This window comes from Perca flavescens, chromosome 14 (assembly GCF_004354835.1).
Source record: "Perca flavescens isolate YP-PL-M2 chromosome 14, PFLA_1.0, whole genome shotgun sequence".
Classification (NCBI taxonomy): domain Eukaryota; kingdom Metazoa; phylum Chordata; class Actinopteri; order Perciformes; family Percidae; genus Perca; species Perca flavescens.
Genome location: NC_041344.1, coordinates 26,081,476 through 26,101,230, shown reverse-complemented (window position 1 = coordinate 26,101,230; position 19,755 = coordinate 26,081,476). Strand labels below are relative to the sequence as shown.

The 19,755-nt window shown below is 43.1% G+C and overlaps 1 protein-coding gene across 1 annotated transcript in view; it reads left to right on the top strand.

Moving 5' to 3' along the window:
- The window catches only part of LOC114568658 (uncharacterized), a 61,876-nt gene extending 42,364 nt beyond the window's left edge, over nt 1-19,512 (top strand). The window contains exons 2-4 of the mRNA XM_028598268.1: nt 18,249-18,474; nt 18,696-18,848; nt 19,081-19,512. Of these exons, the coding sequence (XP_028454069.1) occupies nt 18,249-18,474; nt 18,696-18,848; nt 19,081-19,346 (645 nt within the window). The 3' untranslated portion in view covers nt 19,347-19,512. The remainder of the gene's footprint in view (nt 1-18,248; nt 18,475-18,695; nt 18,849-19,080) is intronic.
- Nucleotides 19,513-19,755: the final 243 nt, after the last annotated feature.

Genomic DNA, 19,755 nt, shown 5'->3' with positions numbered 1-19,755 from the left:
GGGTTCTACCTGATAGGATGGGGCTTTTTCCCCGACACTTCGTCCTGCCTGACCGGTCAACAGCTCTACTTAGACACACTGTGTTCGCGCCTCAACACTACAAAGCACTCGGAGGGAGGCGGGAGGGTGGGGGGGTTGTTTTGAAGAGATGATAGTAGCTAAAATAGGGCTGGCTTTGCCATTTAAAGAGTTTTTGTAGTTAAAATGAGGGTTGCAGCAGGCGAGCGCTTTGCTCCAATGCAGTTGGATAGATAGCCAGAAGTTCAAACTGTCCAGGGAGAAACTTTGGATTGTTTTTTTTTTTTTAAAGGTATTCATAGTCTTAAAAGTACAAAGTGAATTTTGTTTCAAGGTCTAAACGCTGGCAAGATCGACATCTGCATAGCAACCAGTGGGAAATGAAAATCTGCTCATTTACATCTCCTCTGACTTGGTTCAGGAGGTGAACTCTTTCAAAGAAAATAGTTCAATACTCTATTCAAGAGACTTATTGCTTTGTTTTCGTGAGATATAAATATTGATTTCATGTCTGTGTATTCTGTATGGAATATTAAGCATAAAGACTGAAAGCAGGATGAAACAATTTGCAAGAAAAGGTATGCCCACCAACAACTTTGATTAAAAATGTATTAAAGGTCCCATATTGTAAAGTTGAGATTTCCATGTGTTTTTGATTTTAAAGCAGGTCGAGGTGCTAAATAAAATCTGTATTCAGAAACTGCGCCTTTAAACGAGCAGTGCAGCTACAGCGTTGTTGCAGTCATTCCCCGGCTGCAATCGCGGTACAGAGATGCTGAGATTGCAGATATGGAAGACCCGGAAAGGCTGACCAATCAGAGCACACTTTTTTTTGGGGGGGGGGGGGGGCTTAAAGAGACAGGCGCTAAAACGGATCGTTTCAGACAGAAGGTGAATCCAGGTATATTCAGACAGACAGTATGAGAAAAAGAATGTGTCCTTTGAACATTGAAGTAGAGCTGCAAAGATGAATCCATTAATCGATTGGTTGTCAACTATTAATCGGCAACTATTTTAGATTATCGATTAATCGGTTTGAGTAATTTCTGAGAAAAAAAAAAAAAAATATTGTGATTCCAGAGTCTTAAATGTAAAAACGTTCTGGTTTCTATACTCCTCTTTGACAGTAAACTGAATATCTTTGAGTTGTGGACATAAGACATGTGAGGACATCATCTTGGGCTGGGAAAACACTGATCGACATTTTTCAACATTTTCGAACATTTCAAAGACTAAAAAACTAATCAGTGAATCGAGAAATGAATCAACAACGAAAATAATCATTAGTTAGTTGCAGCCATACATTAAAGCATATTTAAGTTTATAAAAAGTTTTTCAAAAAGACAGCCAGAGTTGTTGAGATGCACTTGCCAGGCTAGCTGTTTCCTCAGGCCCCCAGTCTGTACACTATCTAGCTCAACATGTTTAGATATATAGCTTGGTAAAACGCACATGATTAATGATTAATATCAATTCTGTGTTGAGCAAATCTTTCCTTTCAAGTCCACTCTATACCTTTTTTTTTTTTTTTCTCTTTTTATATTTGTCTAGTAAAACTCTCTGAGCATGCTCCTTTCGAGCAATACCTTCTGATGTGGTTGTTGGTCTCTGAGCATCCCCGCCGGTGCAGTTTGGAGTTAAAGGTCTTGTGCAAAGAACACATGGATAATAGTTGCTGGGGGAAGGGGGAGCATTATTCAATCAGTTTGAATAACACACACACACACACACACACACACACACACACACACACACACACACACACACACACACACAACTGTTTTTCAGTGAGAGATGCAGAGCACCCACGCTTCCAAATGGGGTGTGTATCTAAGAAATGGTTCTAATTTGAATCTGGTTCCAAATTCAGGGCTGTAGCCAAAATAAACACAGGAGGTCATGAATGGTCTATTCAATTTTAGAACTAGGAAACTCGCTCAATTAGGTTTCCCCATTTCAGTGGCGTAGAACCTAAGCATACACTTAATTTTTGGGGGAAGGGGGGACGGCTTGTTTAACTATATTTGTGGGGTTCAGAAACTGGGAGTCCAGTATACTTGTGGGGTCCCGACAGCTTTGTGGGGCCAAAATGCTGGACCCCACAAGTTTAAAGGGCTGTTTTGAGGGTTAAAACTTGGTTGTAGGATTAGGGATAGAATTAGGTTATGGTTAGGGTAAGGATTAAGGTTAGGCACTTAGTTGTGATGGTTAAGGTTAGGGTAAGGGGCTACGGAATGCATTATGTCAATGACTGGTCCCCACAAAGATAGTGCCACAAACCTGTGTGTGTGTGTGTGTGTGTGTGTGTGTGTGTGTGTGTGTAGGCGGGGTAGGTGGGTGGGTTTGCAAGTGACAGGGCGAGGTGGTGAGAGAGATAAATAGTCACACTGAGGGGAGCGATAATGGACTTTTCTTGTCTGCGTCTGCAGACGGCGAGGTTAAAGCGATGACAGACATGCTGATGTGTTTAACTGCTCTCGCTCTGAAAGTGAGAGAGTAGGAGAGACGGCGTTGGCAGACAGACAGCGAGCGAGAGAGGGAGGAGGGAGAAAAAAGATGCTGATGCTCTTTCACTCCGTTTCCACATTGCCATTGGCAACAAGACCTCAGTCTGCTCTGACAGACACATGGTAATGAAGCCCGCTTGAGGTGAAAGCCATCGCCACCTTTTCCACACACATTCACAATCTGTCCCTCGCTCTTTTTGTCTCGCTTTCTGTCACACACATGCACACACCTATCTTTCCATCCTTATCACCATAAGGACTAACGATAGAAAAAAAAAAAAAAGATAGGGAGGAAAAGAGTATTACCAGTCACGGTGGAGTTATTATCTTTTTGTAACTTGAGGAATTAAAGGGTTCACACAATTGACAAAAAACTGCTGTCTGACTCTGTATGGATGGTTTTAATTTTTTCTCTTCAGGTTGTGAGAAATGACCAGTACAATGGAGGGGAATGGCACTTCCTTTATGGTATTCACAGCATTGAAAGTTGACTTCTATCGGAGAAATTACCCTGCGATAATGTGTCACAGTATAGTCTGTAGATTCTGTGGGTAGGTTATGTCTGTGGAATAAGGCGTTGCTGTGAACGTTAGATAACTTTCAGTTGGAGTTGTTCAAGGCTTGGATGGCTCTCCCGGTTGAGCCATCAGTCCATAAGGTGAAAATGTCTCCCTCTTTGATCAAATTGAGGGGATTGAAAACAAAAACGGATAAAGAGAGGTTACTAACTACTATGTCGGAGGTACATTTTGGAATGAAACCTCTAAAAGCAAGTGGATAGTACATTTAGTAGTTGAAATATTTTCACTTTTCCATTCTGGGTCAGTTTTGGAATGCATCCAGGATCAGCATAATATGAAATGGAGTTCCCAAATTCCAACAGTGAAGCTGTCTGAATTTGATACATATTTGATACTCGGATTCCCGCCCCTGGCGTTCTTCTTCCCTGTAGAGAGTCTGCCAAAGAAGTCTGTTGCAGAAGTAAGAAAACCTTACTCAAAATCCGTTTTGACATCCAGCCTGGGAACACAACCTCAGTAACCAGTGTGTTTTTGCACATCCTGCAGTAATCCATGCAGCCTCTTTTTTTTCTTTCTTCTTATTGTTATTTAGTTATATGTATGTGTTATTTGTTTCTGTATTTATTGATGGCATATTTCATAATGTTTACATATGTTTACGCACCAAACCAAAGCAAATTCCTAGTAAGTGCTACTTACCTGGCATTGAATCTTTTCTGATTCTGATTTGAAACTTTGATAGGAGACCAAGAAGTTTTGTTGCCTAAAAAAACGATGTTACCACATTTCAATTTTAGTTTAAAACTATCTATCCAACTGCATTGGAGCAAAGCGCTTGCCTGCTGCAACCCTCATTTTAGCCTCATTCCTGGCGAGCTGAGGAATGACAACGGGGAGTTATATGACACACCTTCCAATAAGATCACGTTGAGGCGAAAATCTCAACGGAAATCTTGATCTCAAAACCTGAGCAAATTAGAACTGTATGGCTAGGTACTAAGGCATGGATACCCGACCTGAGCCCGACTGCTCCTGACGGGTCCCTATGGTACCCGACGGGCCGAGCCTGGTTCGGACAGATATTTAGAAATTATGGTCGGGTGCGGGTTGGGCTCGGTCACATCATTGCGATAAGGTATTTGTTGTAAAATGGTGCAGCAACTCCTTTAAGAGGGCTCTGTGTGTGTGTGTGTGTGTGTGTGTGTGTGTGTGTGTGTGTGTGTGTGTGTGTGTGTGTGTGTGTGTGTGTGTGTGTGTGTGTGTGTGTGTGTGTGTGTGTGTGTTCTTGTTTAACTATATTCGTAGGGTCCACAAACCGGGAGTCCAGTATACTTGTGGGGTTCCGACAGCTTTGTGGGGCCAAAATGCTGGACCCCACAAGTTTAAAGGGCTGTTTGAGGGTTAAGACTTGGTTTTAGGATTAGGGTTATAATTGGGTTATGGTTAGGGTGAAGGTAAGGGTTAAGGTTAGGCATTTAGTTGTGATGGTTAAGGTTAGGGTAAGGGGCTAGTGAAAGCATTACGCCAATGGTGGGTCCCCACAATGATAGTGCCACAAACGTGTGTGTGTGTGTGTGTGTGTGTGTGTGGTAAGTGGGCAGAAGAGAGATAGAGAAAGAGGAAGCAGACGTGTTCCAGATGTGACCGGAGCAGAGTTGGTGGAATAAGTTGAAGTTTTGTACACCGTGTGTGCAGTGTCCGAAACAAACCCCCGACTGAAAGCCAACTTCATTCATTCGCTCACCAGAAACGGGATTTTAACCCCTTTTATAACGTCGGTCCTGGAGGTAACGACTCTCCCCTGGTTTTCGGATCACGGTCGGAAACGAAGCAAGCAGGAAAGGTTAACACGTTGAACATTTTAACAGCTTATTAACGTGCGCTTGTTGCCCCGTGTGCGCTGATGCGCTCATCTGTTGACATTTCCGAATGCCTTAATAAAAACGGGCTTTCCACACAAAAACTTATTCTACATGCGTCATTAGTATGAGGAAAAAAAAGAGATTTTAACTGTGTCGGGGTTAGGGTCAGGCTCAGACACACATATCTTAATGCCTGTCGGACGCGGGCCGGGCTCGGACAGAAGAATTCGGCCCGATCCGGACTCTACTAGGTACCACAAGAGATATGTGACAAAATATGTGTTTAGAAAAAGGTCATTTGAGTTAAGTGACCCTTTAAAATATTTGACCCAGCTCCTGTCTGTAGGGTGAGAGTGTGAGAGAAGGCAGAACAACAGAGGGAGAGAAAGGGAGAGTCTCAGTTGTCTGATCTATTGGTCACTTCATCTTCCAACTGGTTTTCCCTCACCGTGCAGTTCGTTTGTCACTGCCAACGCAGGCTCATGTCTCACTTTCCTGAGGAATTGTGTGTGTGTGTGTGTGTGTGTGTGTGTGTGTGTGTGTGCGTGTGTGTGAACATGTGTGTGCGTGCCGCTAGCTGGAGACAGAGACAGATGGGCCGACTCCCACTGGTTACATGTGTTTGCTCTCCGTCAGAACGCTCTGCCAAAAAGGTCTGGACCTGCCTGCCAATGAGGGTAATGCTAACCTCCCAGCGGTCGCCAGGTTGCTAGTTCAAAACCCCGGCCTGCTGTTTCCCTGAAACTGGCACGCTCAGGTTACAGCGGCTGTACGCAAACAAAGTCAGGAAAGTGAAGGAAACGTGCAAAGCGCGCTTCTCCGGGACAGACGGACATAGTCTCGCAATTGCCAGACCTTCCTCCACGGCGCCGCGGAGGAGGGTCTGGCTAGTCCGCGCAGCATTCCAGGATGGGAGAAAAACGTGCTCTGGTTTATTGGCATTTCTTTAAACCAATCACAATCGTCTTGGGCGGCGCAATGCTGCCGTGCAAACGAAAAGACCGGAACTCAATTTTGGTTGAAAATGAGTTATTGTCATTTTTGATTAAAGATCTGCTTTATCATGTGGACAAATTTCTTGAGTCAATTTTATTGTTTTGGGGAGAAAATTGTGTGTTCAAAAGCTGTAGAGAAGCCAAGGCAGACTACCGTAACATCAGTTACGGTTCTTTGTCTTTGTTTCATGGCGCTTCAGAAGGTTCAAATTGAGTTAAGGTACTTTGTAAATGCGCTGCCCGCGCTGCACACGCACACACACACACACACACACATACACACACACACACAGCAGAGGAGGGGACGACGCTGACGCGCAGCACGTGTACCTGACTGGGAAAAATACCGCTACGCTCGTTACTGTAGCCTAAGTAGGCTACAATAAAACCTAAATGTAAATACGTATCAATAAACACTCACCTGTCTACAGGCATACACATGTAGGAAGCGATATATTTCAATCTCTGTCTGGGCGCAGTCCACTCTCGTCCACCGCGCTGTTTACCCTAATGGTGTAGACACATATAGCCGACGGCCGACCGTTGACAGAAAACCCCGTCGACATGATCAGTCGCGTCCCCAAGGTCCAAAAAACTACCACAGAACAGACCAAAAAGACGAGAGGAGACGTAATACATCTCCATAACAGCAGGCGGCGCTAATCTGTAATGTCGCCCAAGAAATGAAAACCGACAGCTGATTGGACAAACGCGTCACATGGGTTTGTTTTCTCCGGAAATTCAGAGCTGGACTGTCATGGCGGCCGTTCAGAATACGATCTCCTATTGTACTAAAATAGTTCACTGGAACATGTTTCTGAGAACAATTTAAGCGAGAAACGGGCCATGCAGTTGCTGAATGTATCTTCATTTCAGATCAACAAAGGTCAGTTTAAAAGATTTTCGTCAGATTTTGAGAGACTCTAGTCACCTCATTCCGCTCGTCATTTCCGGGTGAGTCCCGACGGCCCTGCCGGCGACCGAACATGTCAGGTCGGCCAAAATGAACGCCGACGGCCCCCCAGACTGACGACGGCATGGGACACACCGAACAGATTCGAGTCACTGACCTCGGCAGACTGTCCCACGGCCGATAATCGGCCTGATGTGTCCCGGCCCTAACACAGCTCTTCTCTACTCTAAGTAGCGAAAACAAAAGCTGTTGGTTTTAACTGTTTATCTTAGTTTGCCACAAATCTTGAAATGTGGACACATTCTTGTGAAGTTAGCTGCTGGCCAAACTAACCATGATCTCTGCAGAGCATCTATGAATGTATTATAAGATCAAAACAAACCAACGTGGCTACTTAATATGCACGTGAATGACGGCATCTTTATGTTAACTTCATTGTTGCAGTGAGTCTAAATTAGTGCCTCATATCCAAACAGAAGAACATGCTTTATATGCATTAAAACATCAAAACACTCTCCTGCTTAATTCTGTCTGTCTCTCAGAGTATGTGACTCAATCATGCGATTGCCTGTGTGGTAGTATGAGTATGAAATACAGAAACAAAACGTATTGATATATCATTTTCATATGATGTTGATACATGTGAAGCCATTTTTATCATAGTGAGTGCAATAGGATTAATATTGCTTACATTTTAAGTAAAAATTATCATTATCATAACATTGTGCTATAAAATAGAAGTTAAGGTCTTTTGCCTTGGTATGACGGATTGTCATTTTGTGGGCAATGCTAAGGCAGAATACAGTAACTTCCGAAAAAGGGTCAAAGGTCAAATCTGATTTAAAAAGGATTTTGTAGATAGATTAATACAGGTATACACTACAAAATGTGAAAATTATAATATCATACCTATAACTCAATTGTCAGGACATTAAGATAACTTTAAAGTCATTTTTCTCAGTTTCACACCCTGGCGAGTTAAGGTCTTTTGCCTTTGTAGGGCAGAATGGTGATTCTGCAAAATAGCCTCGGGAAGGAACTTGTTTTGGTGGAACGTGTACGTTCAAAGGTTGTTTTAGTCGTGCAACAGGAAACTCATATTGGACAGATAGTCTAGCTAGCTGTCTGGATTTACCCTGCAGAGATCTGAGGAGCAGTTAACCATAGTCCTCAGAGAGTTTAGAATACCAACACAAAGAAAGCGGAAGGTGTCGGACATCCGGCAGAATTTCCGGAGGCACCTGAACAATACCGGAAATTAAATGTCGCCGATATATACCATCTCAGACACGCTTAGGTGAGAAATGCACACTCTTAAAGGAAAACACTCCTTCATCTCCCCTAATTATCTTATATAACACACCGCCTTTTCATCAAAAGCCAAACAGCGACCTAAATGCAGTGACAACCCAATCAGCCAGAAGGCAACCGTACCACGAGTTTAGAATTCCCTGTGTAACACAAGTGCAAGTGGAACTTTTTGTCCCAGCTGGGGCTTTGACATTTCCCTGTTTTTTTTTTCTTTCTCTGGCATCAGCAGAGGATTTGTGATGAACAAAGAGAATGAACGCTGGATGAAGAGCTGAACTGGGCCTGCAGAGCCACCGTCCAGAGGGGGAAATAGTTTTGTTTGATGGGAGCTGTGTTCTAAGCCCCGCGGCTGGCGCTGGCTTTAACATCTGCTCCTGTCGCACTCGGGGACGAGGTGCAGAGCACTGTGGCACGGGAAACAACAGTCCACTGCTCACACACACACACACACACACACACACACACACACACACACACACACACACACACACACACACACACACACACACACACACACACACACACACACACACACACACACACACATACAGCATTGCTCACCGCTTCCTGTGGAATGTTGCAGCTAGACCCTGGAATTTGAGAGTACCATATTTTCCGGTCTATAAGTCGCTCCGGAGTATAAATCGCATCAGTCAAAAAATGCGTCATGAAGAGGAAAAAAACATATATAAGTCGCACCGGACTATAAGTCTCATTTATTTAGAATTTTTTTTTTTTTTTCATCTGTCAACTACACAATAGCACACAGAACAACAGGCTGAATACGGTAGGTGTCCGGTATGTTACCGTAACACATTAACACTTATTGAACTGTACAATAGCCCACAGAACAACTAGCTACCAGGGCGTGGAGCATGGATGTATTAAAAGGCGTGGAGACGTAACTGCACCGTTGACAAGCCCCTCCCGACTCATTCCTCCAGCTCTGGCCATCTCGCTTTCAGCCCGCGATTAGCCGATTAGCTTTCTTTGTTTTCTTCATTGCAGTAAGAGTCACCTTCTGCTGCTCAATTACCATTTTCGGCTGCATATTTTACTACCTGCGGTTTGTTATCTCTTTACTTTCTCAGTTATCTTTAGGGGCAGCATTCTAGTTATCACAAGCCTAGAGCGCCCTCTCGCGGCTGTAGACGGTAATGTTTTCAGTATGAATTAACATGTAAAAACATGTTAAATTATATATATTTTGATATATAAGTTGCACCTGACTATAAGTCGCAGGACCAGCCAAAGTAGGAAAAAAAGTGCGACTTATAGTCCGGAAAATACGGTAACATGATGCAGAGTGTACTCTCTGGACTCTTGACCCGTCCTCGACTCGCGTCGTACTCATGACTTGGACTCAAGGATTTATGAAATCAGACTTGAGCATTCATGAAATAGGACTCGGGGACCTGACTACTTTTAAGTATAATAGGCTCTGATGTGAGTCCCCGAGTCCTCGAGTACGGCTCACATCGCTATTCTCTGGACTCTGGACTCCGGACTCAACTGGGACTCAAACTCAGGTAATGGTGACTCGACTCTTCTCTTCTTCTGACTCTGACTTGGACTCGAACACTGGGGACTCGAGACTTGCCTCGGACGGTTGGTGTCTCGACTATAACGCTGTCTACTATCAGTTTGACTTGGAGAATTCTTTTGGACCACGAAGCGTTCTACAAATGAAACGAGCTTCCGACTGACTTCAGATCACTTCACCCCATCCTTCAAACGGAGGACAGATGCTCAAAGTTAGATCTGAGACGATAGTCAACATGTTGGGAAAGATTTTAAATTAAATAGACTACTTTTTTTGCCATATGGGATGTGAAAACGCTTCAAAGCTGGGTATCTTGGCACCGCTCTGACTGAGTGTCATTACTCTGAGCTTGCATCTGGACACTTTGTTTTACTGAGCTGACAAGTGTGAAGTGTTCTAAATTCAGTTAGCTCGCATGTCTTTGTGTCAGCTCAGACAAATGTGGTTTTGGGGTGTTAGAATCAAGCGTTTGTGTTTGGGAAGAAATGAAAATGCAGGTGTTCAAAAGAGGGATCTACACCCGGTACAATGAATGTACTAAAGAGCATCAAAAATCTGGTTGGTGGGTGTGTAAGTGTGTCTGATTAGTGTGTGTGTGTGTGTGTGTGTGTGTGTGTGTGTGTGTGTGTGTGTGTGTGTGTTTGGAGGGTCTCTCCCAGGCATTGTTGTCTACAGCAGTCCAGTTGCCTCTGGCTTTCTTCAAGGTGGTGTCATCGCCTATAGTACACCTCTCTGTAACCCTGGAGACACACACAAACACAACTACGAATAGACACACACACACACAAACACTCATGCATTTAGACAGACACACCATAACACACGTGTATTCTCTGGTAAACAAGTGGAAGCACACACAACGGCACAAACACAGTGGAACGGGAGGAATGCTTCACTGTGTGTACAGAGTTGCAGTCAGGAGCAGTGTGCTCACCGTGCGCGAGACGGTGTGTGTTGCCGAGCGAAAACAAAGCGTCCCATTGTTGTGCGAAACAGTCATGCGAAAGAAAAGTGCCCTACCTGTTCTGATCAAATTGTTTTCACCGCAAACTGGAAACATGGACAGATGGTGGCATGGACGATGTCTCAGTAAACAGGAAACAGAGAGCAATCGGTTGCTAGAGTGTAAACAAGCAGGTGGGCAATGGATTTAATCATTATCCAGAACTCTGTGTGTGTGTGTGTGTGTGTGTGTGTGTGTGTGTGTGTGTGTGTGTGTGTGTGTGTGTCTATCCGCAGCTGTCAATTAAGCCGGCAAGCCGTTCGAATCGTTGGACGGCGAGCGACCGAGGAGAACCTGGGTAAAGGTGGTTTCCATGGCAACCGCTGCACTTTAAAAGCACTGTCCCTGCCGTACCCGTTTCACCTTTTGCCTGCGGTGATGGTTTGCACACTGCGCAGCCCAAAAAAAGATGCCCTGCTAAGTGATAACAAAGAACTGCGGGGGGAAAGGGGGGGGGCCTGATGCACGGGAAAGGCGCCGCGGCGGTGACAGCGGTGACGAGCTACTCCTGAGAACGAAGAGCCTTCACGGCTTCACGGCTTCACGGGCTAGGCGGGGGAGAGGGGTGAGGCAAAATGGAGCGCGTCGTGCTAAGGAGATCCATCAGCCGATGCAATAACGGGCTCGTCAGCGAGTCACCGAAATGCTCCTCCTGTTGAACTCAATCCATTTATCGCAACAAATGGATTGTACTGTTATTTTAACCGCTCTGCTCTGAAGGCAAAAATCAATGCAAACATGCTAACGGTTTCACCGGTAGTATAAACTGTAAATGCCCCCCCCCCCCCTCCCCCCTTTGGGTGACAGAGCACACTGTTGGAGAATCTCTCATCCTCTACTTGGCTGAAATATATGATGTTATTTTCTCAATTTCTAGACCTGCATGTTATTTTGAGAGTTTAACTGATGCCTGATGCCGGATGCTTGTGTTGTGAGAATGGGAGCTTTGTGTGTATGTGGGACGCAAGTGTGTGTGTGTGTTTGTGTGTGTGTGTGTGTGTGTGTGTGTGTGTGTGTGTGTGTGTGTGTGTGTGTGTGTGTGTGTGTGTGTGTGTGTGTGTGTGTGTGCGTGCGTGCGTGCGTGCATGCGTGCGCACAGATGGCGCCAGCCAATTAGAGAAGGAAAGTGGAAAGGGAGCCATTAGTGCGCAATTAGCTCTGATTGCTTCAACATTGTTTTGGTGGGCAGCAGCGCTCTGTGAAATGACCAAATGCTGCGTGCAGGGGCCTCCTGCTCCGGCCCCTCCACCGCCACTGATGCTGGCGGGCACGCAGCCATGGGGAACGGGAACGTGCGCTTTTTTTCTCAATCTGTTGATCTCTTTCTCACCTCCTCGCTTTGTCTCTGCTGTTGCTCTTGTTCAATATTTGCCTGATCCAATATCTCTGCCTCTGTGTTTCGCTCCCGATGTGTCTACTTTTTCACTTAACTTCCGCGAGTCTATTTTTTTCCCCCTCGACTGTCTATTTCGCTTACTCATTACCGCTCTGACTCCATGCTTTCCCAGGCTGTCTCCTGAATGCCGTTTCCTTTTCTTGCCTTTTTGCCTTGAGTATTTCTATACATTTTTGTTTTCAGCCTTTATCGAACACTTCTTATTTAGCCTATTATCAGAAGATGCTCTAATTCATTAACATTTATTTCAAGTTTAAGTTTATTGTCATATGCATATTAGTACAAAGTACCACAGCAATGAAATACAATGTGCCTTAGCACTCCCTCAGCACCAGTCAATAATAACAATTTAAAAAACTTAATAGTATTAAAAACATTATAAAATATCCAACATAATATATACAAGTGACTAAGTTCAGACCACAGCCCTCCTTCCTGTTGTACTATTGTTCAATAACCTTATTACCTGGGGGTAAAAACTATCCCTAAAACGTGTTGTGCGTGTTTGGATGCTCTGCAAGCGTCTCCCTGATGGAAGATGGGAGAAGAGATTGTGTGCAGGATGACTAGAATCCTGTATAATACCTTGTGCCTTTTTAGTGCTGCGTTTCCAGTAAATTTGTTGGAGCGATTCAAGTGGAAATCCGATGATTTTAGATGCAGTCCTGACCACTTTTGTCTGTAGATTAAGGTCATGTGAAGTAGCCCTACCAAACCACACTACAATATTACCTGTCAGCATACTCTAAATTGTACAACGGTAGAAGTTCAGTAGAATGTTAAGAGACATACCGTATTTCTTAAGACACCGCAAAAAGTAAAGCCTCTGATGTGCCTTCTTAATGGCACAGCTGATATGGAAGGACCATGTGAGGGGGTCTGAAATGTGGACGCCTAAGAATCTAAAGGTGTTAACAATTTCAACTGGAGAGTTGTTAATAAAGACAGGTGTATGTGTAGATTTGTTCTTCCTAAAATCTATGATGACCTCCTTAGTTTTCCCCACATTGAGAGACAAATTATTTCTTTGGCACTACATGATCAATTTGCTTACCTCATCTCTGTAGGCTCTGTAGTTTCATTATTGCTGTCAATAAGTCCTATCACAGTAGTATCGTCTGCAAATTTTACGATACTATTAGTGGGATGTTTAGCAATACAATCATAGGTATACAGACTGTATAATAGAGGACTGAGACAGCAGCCTTGTGGTGCTCCTGTGTTTAGCACTATAGAGGCTGAGTATGTAGTGCCAACTCTAACTGTCTGGGGACGGCCTGTTAGAAAGTCCTGTATCCAACTGCAAATTTTTTTTGGGAGAAGGAAGGAAGGAAGAACGAAAGAAAGAAAGACCCTTGGATAGGTCATAGAGGAGGAACGATTAACCAATACATTTCGGAAAACAAGAGTCCGAGATTTTGGCTACATCGATACAGAACCACAGAGCTGATCAAATTTGTCTCGGACGTTAGCATTAGCAGCTAATGCTACTGTTATCTGGCCCTCCTCCTGGTTGAAGGCAGTTAACTGTCAATACTTATCCTGTGTGCCTGTGTTTTATTTGCAGGGACACACGCTAGTACGGCATTTTTCTTTTTTTTTTTTTTTTAGTTACATTTTGTTAATAAAGGAATGGTTGACATTTTGGGAAATAGGCTATGTTTATTTGCTTTTAATAACGAGTGTTTAGGCGAAGAGACACCACTCTCATGTCTGCCATGGATGGAATACTGAACGGGTTTACTGGGAACAGGCCCAGGGGCCCAAAGTGTCAGGGGCCCTCCTGGCCTTCACTTGCAAAATGTCACTCGGAGAGACACAAACTGACAACAAAGGGATACAGATGACAAAAACATATAACGCCTACAGAGACAAAAAGAAAACAAAGAGACCAAAACAGCTATGAAGCGATGCAAAACCGCTGCAAAGAGACACGAGGAGACCCCAGAGAGACTCACAATGACTATGAAAGGGGGCTAAACAACACCAAAGAGACCCAAAACAACTACAGTCAAAATGACTACAAAAGACACAAAATGACTACAAAGACAATCAAAATGACTATGAAGAGACACAAAATGACTACAAAGACAATCAAAATGACTATGAAGAGACACAAAATGACTACAAAGACAATCAAAATGACTATGAAGAGACACAAAATGACTACAAAGACAATCAAAATGGCTATGAAGAGACACAAAATGACTACAAAGAGACACAAAATGACTACAAAGACAATCAAAATGACTACGAAGAGACACAAAATGACTACAAAAACAGTCAAAATGACTACAAAGAGACACATGCAAAAAGACTTGAAAAAGGGGCAAAACAACCAAAGACAAAACATAACTGCAAAAAGACAAACAAGTGCAAAGTGACACAAAACTACTACAAATGGACACAAAATGACCAACAAAGAGACACACAAACCACAGAGAGATGCGTAACGACGACAAAGAGACCGAAAACAACAAAAAGACTAAATCACCATAAAGACTTGAAGCAAGGTGAAACAGCTAGCCTGGCTGGCTAACTGCTTCCAGTTTTTATGCTAAGCTAAGCTAACAGTATGCTCGTTGTTGCTTTCATGTGTAATGCACAGACATGAGTGAAATCAATCTCCTCACCTAACTGATTGTAGCTGATATATATTTTAGTAAAAAAGTCATCGTAACTGAATCTATTTGGGTCAAATAGGCAGTGCATCACAGTTTGTTTTGTTGTACGGGATGGTGAGACCACATGCACTGTACAGATAGGCTACATATTGACTCATCTGAGAGGGAGAGATGCGTTTGCTGGTGTTTTAAGCCCCCAACGTCTCCTTCCAGGCAGCGCTGCGACCGTTGACTTCAAGGCACCTAACCCTCCTAGTGCCTAGACGTTGGGGGGCTTAAAACTCCGATAAACGAGAGATGCACACCACTAAAACACCGCAATGTATATAATCCAATAATGCATAAACCTTATTAAAATTATATTTTATTAGTCTTTTCTGGACCTCTAAAGGCCGGGCCAACATGGCCATTTACACTCTCATTTGTAGAATTTGGTAATTTGATAAAAGACTGCATTTATCACTGCAATTGCTTGGATCAATAGTACTCTTGTCAGGAGACGGGTTAGGCAGCAAGGACACAGTATGATAAATTGGGTTATTGAAAAAAAAAAAGATAAATATCCACAGGGGAGTAATTTGCCTGCTTCTGCTAAATTCAAAGGTATCTTTTTTTGAAAAACGTATTAAGAGCTAGAGCAATTTTTATACTAGAGACGTCCTCAAAACTCGTACATTTATTCTGATTTGACTGTAATCTTGGTGGCTGGTTAGGAGGCAGTAATATCAATATTTCACTGTACCTTTTTGTGTGTGTGTGTGTGTGTGTGTGTGTGTGTGTGTGTGTGTGTGTGTGTGTGTGTGTGTGTGTGTGTGTGTGTGTGTGTGTGTGTGTGTCAGGGCTTTGACAGAGGCACAGTTCTTTTGAGAGCAAGAGTCGAAGACGACAGGGAGCCTCAGCACTGGGGTAAATTTAGAATGCTCAACGCTGGGCTGCCTTCCTGCTTTCTCTAATTTTCTGCCTCTATTTCTATCTCTCTCTCCCCTTCTTCTTCTACTCGTTCACACACTCCATGTCTTCATCACACCAGGTTCCCTTCTGTCTCCTTCAGAGTCGGTTGCTTCTCAGCGGGGTGGGAGTAAAGTGTTGATTGGTACCATGCTGCCAAATGGCAGGAGATTGGAGATTTCCTGCTGATGAGAGTGCATGTTGGGCCCACAACCCCTTTTTGGCCTGGTCTGGCAGGAGCAAAAGAGATAAAGCAATGGCGGTAGTTCGGGGGGGTCTGGCGGGCCAAATTAAAAAACAAAATGAAATGCCACTTAGTGAGAGAGGCACTTTGAGCTCGTCTTTATTGATGCATGGGCCACAAATAGCAGTTTTGTTTTTATCTTCACTTGTCAGTGCATGTTCCAGCCCCCAGTTGGCTGTTTGAGGAGAGGGCCGTGGAGACAACGGATTCGAAGATTTGTGTTCTTATACAGCTCCTCTGTAGTTAGGGTTGCCGTGCATGTGTAAAAGGGGCCATAGTTTACTCTTACATGTTATATACTAGGCCTGTGTATTGGCAAGAATCTGGCGATACGATACGTATCACGATACATGGGTCACGATTAAAAATATTGCAATATACTTCGATACTGTGCGTAAAACGATATATTGGGATTTTTTTAAAGTATAATTTTAGAAAAACTAATATTTAAAAAAAAGACACGATGTGACTTAAAAGTCAAAGCTGATTACTTTAGGTAAACAATTCAGTACACAGAAAATCAAACTTCCAGTTTGGGATTGTGGTTTAACAGGTGCTTAGTGAGCTAATGTTGATATGCTAAAGTAGGCCAAAGTTCAGCCATAGCTACGTTGTTAGCTTCTAGCAAAAAGTTAGGCACTGTTAAGCACTGTTAGGAAAGGACACTAGTGGTGCGTTTCAGCGAATCCATCTAGTGGTAGGGGCTTTAAACGTGAACCACTGTCTTACATGAATATTTTTGCACATAAACTAAAAGATAAAAAAAATCGATATTGGGTTTTTGAAAATCCATACAGTATTGCTAAATAAAATATCGCGATATTCAAGTGTATTGATTTTTTTTCTTACACCCCTATTATATACCATGTTGTCCTCAGTCTTTGATGGGCAAGGTTGAAGGTTTCTTGGAAACTGTCATCACATATGGGGCCCTTTTTAACGATCTAAGCGCACGGCGTGAAGCGCCTGGCGCAGGTGCGTATAGGGCGTGTCCAAATCCACTTTTGCTAGTTTGACGGCGGAAAAAAGGGTCCGTGCGCCAGGCGCATGGTTAAAAAGGGTTGTACTTAGTGTCTTCATTAATTCATAGCTGTGTTTTGAGGGTAACATGCAATAAACCAATCAGAGTGTCATCTCCCATTCCCTTTAAAAGCCAGGTGAGTTTGGACCTTGGCGCATTGCTATTATGATGGCGGTTTTGCACCATAATATTTTTATTTGTAATCTTTTGCATGTTTGTGTGCTTCTGCGCTTCCGCGTGTGTGTGTGTGTGTGTGTGTGTGTAACAAGCATATTGTGCACACGCTGTGCACGAGCCTAGGTGCATTTCACTAATCTGCTGTTAAAATAATAATGAAATGCTGCGCTATTGACTTTAGACCAGGTTTTTGTTGGTCAATGGCGTGATCACTTCCCGCTGCCTCAAGATAGCAATACGCCCAGAATGCACCTGAACACACCTCCCTGTAAGACCAGCACGCCCATGGGCGCACAGATGGGCACAGGTGCATTTGCTATTTAAACGACGTGGGCGCTGGACCGGAAATGGACAACTTAAACTAGCAGTCTTAAACTAGCAAAGACACTTGTGTCGGGCAAGATAGCACCCATGGAGTGACCATACACTTTACAGTGTGTTGGTGATTTTTTTCAATTTGTCACAATATGTATATATTAATATACATACATACATATTACATGATAGGATCACGCTTTAAAGGAACACGCCGACTTATTGGGACTTTAGCTTATTCACAGTAAACCCCAGGGTTAGACAAGTCGATACATACCCTTCTCATCTCCATGCGTGCTGTAATGCTGTCGGACGGCTCCAGCATTAGCTTAGCCTATCACAGATCCTGCAGGTAACTGGTTCCAACTAGCCTACTGCTCCGAATAAGTGACAAAATAACGACCACATGTTCCTATTTACATGTTGTGATTTATAGAGTCACAGCGTGTACAAAAAAGAACGTAAAATGAGACACAGCCGTCTTCGAAACGTAAACAAACCGGGAACTATATTCTCAGGAAGTGGAAGCATTCTCAGAAAGTGGAAGCGCTGCTACTTGGGCGGAGTGATTTTCTCACAGCACCTGAGAAGCCCGGTCACATGTGGTGGAGCTGTAGCTCATCAAAAGGAGATCCAAAGGTACACAATCATACATTATATACACACACATATTGCAAAGGCAAGGTCTAATTTATTTCTCATGTGCATATTGTAAGCAGGTAAAATTGCACAGTGGAATGTCACTGCTGACTCGCACACATCACCTTCCAACATCAATTTAATTTTTTAGGGTATGTTTGGGTCCTGTTTGCTGAAAATATTTCTGCTTGTGCTCTAATGTTATTGTCAGGAATTGCTGAGACGATGGAAGTCAATTCTACATCATATCTGTGGGGTCCATCGCTGGGAAGAAGATGGCATGGAACACAAATGCTACCACACTGAGCTGCCAGCGGATGAGCAAATAAAGAAGTGGTTGGCCGAAGATTCCCCTGCCTACAAGGTCCTTTATGAAGTGGTCATGAATACACGCCTACTGAAAGACCTGGAACAAATGGCACTGTTCAAACACACTGGTATGTTTATCAAACACTTCACAGTTTGTGAATTGGCTCCATACATTGTAGTTTGTGTGGGAACTAAATCTGTGAAACTGGTTTACAATGTATTAGGTGGTAATATTGCACCACAGACAATGATGAACATTAGCCTATCTTCAAAAGATCATGCACACAACTTGTAATCTGTGTTCCAGAGTATTTTCTCATTTGTACCATCTTTATTTCTGTTTTACTAGGACAACTTGAGGTCTTCCATAATGCCCTTCTCAAATACTGTCCCAAAAGATTGCACTTTGAATATGCATCCATGCAAGCGCGAACAATGTTGGCAGTCATGGATCATAATGAAAACCACAACACACAACGACAACAGGCAAAAACAGCGTCTGGTAAGTAATAAAAATATGTTATATTAATACCATAACCTCCTGATACTTCAGACCTTTCAGCGATACACGTCAGTAATTATCTGTATGTAATTTATCAGCTAAATATATAATTTCCCATATTTATCTTTTACAACATAATACTTTTGCTGGTATAACTGGCATGACATAATATAGCCTTCAGTTCAGAATCATAACAAACCAAACTCCTCAGTCACGCTGGTTTTTATTTCAGGCCTACAAAGACACAATGTGGTTTTTCAAAAACAATCCAAACAATGGATTGCCAGGCCTGTCTACCAGGAAACAACGCAGACTTTCAGGAACGACCTGATGGATGCAGTCATTCAGAGAAGGCTGGATCCATCGGTGAAATACCAGGACCCCGAATCCCATTCCAAAGTTCCCCGTTTGGCTGCTAACATTGCCAGAGTTTCAAAACCCAGGAAGGAGGATGTCATTTCCGCACACACTTCAAGGTTCACAGGTCCAGACTCATAATGGTTATGGTTATAAATAAATAAATGGTCACCCACCCCACCCACATAGCATCCCATAGGCCTGTTTTTCATTATGTCACCACTGCCACATAAAGTGCCTTTTTTGTTATTATTATTGTTTTTGTTATTGTTGTCCAGCAATTTTAAAATAAATAGCTATTTCTTAATTTTTGATTTCTCTTGTCGTCTTATCTCTCCTGTGCTAATCTGCCTTGTGTAGGCATACAATTTGTACAGTAAAAGGTGTTCAATGTCATACTGACTACACACCATATGTTGTCTACTAAAAGGAAAAGTTCATGTATTTGAACTAGAAAATATTACAGTAAGTATAAAGCAGATGATGGTTTCACATATTTTCATGATGAAATAAAGCTGTGCTGTCTTGTAAGAGGTCAAAGGATGGAACC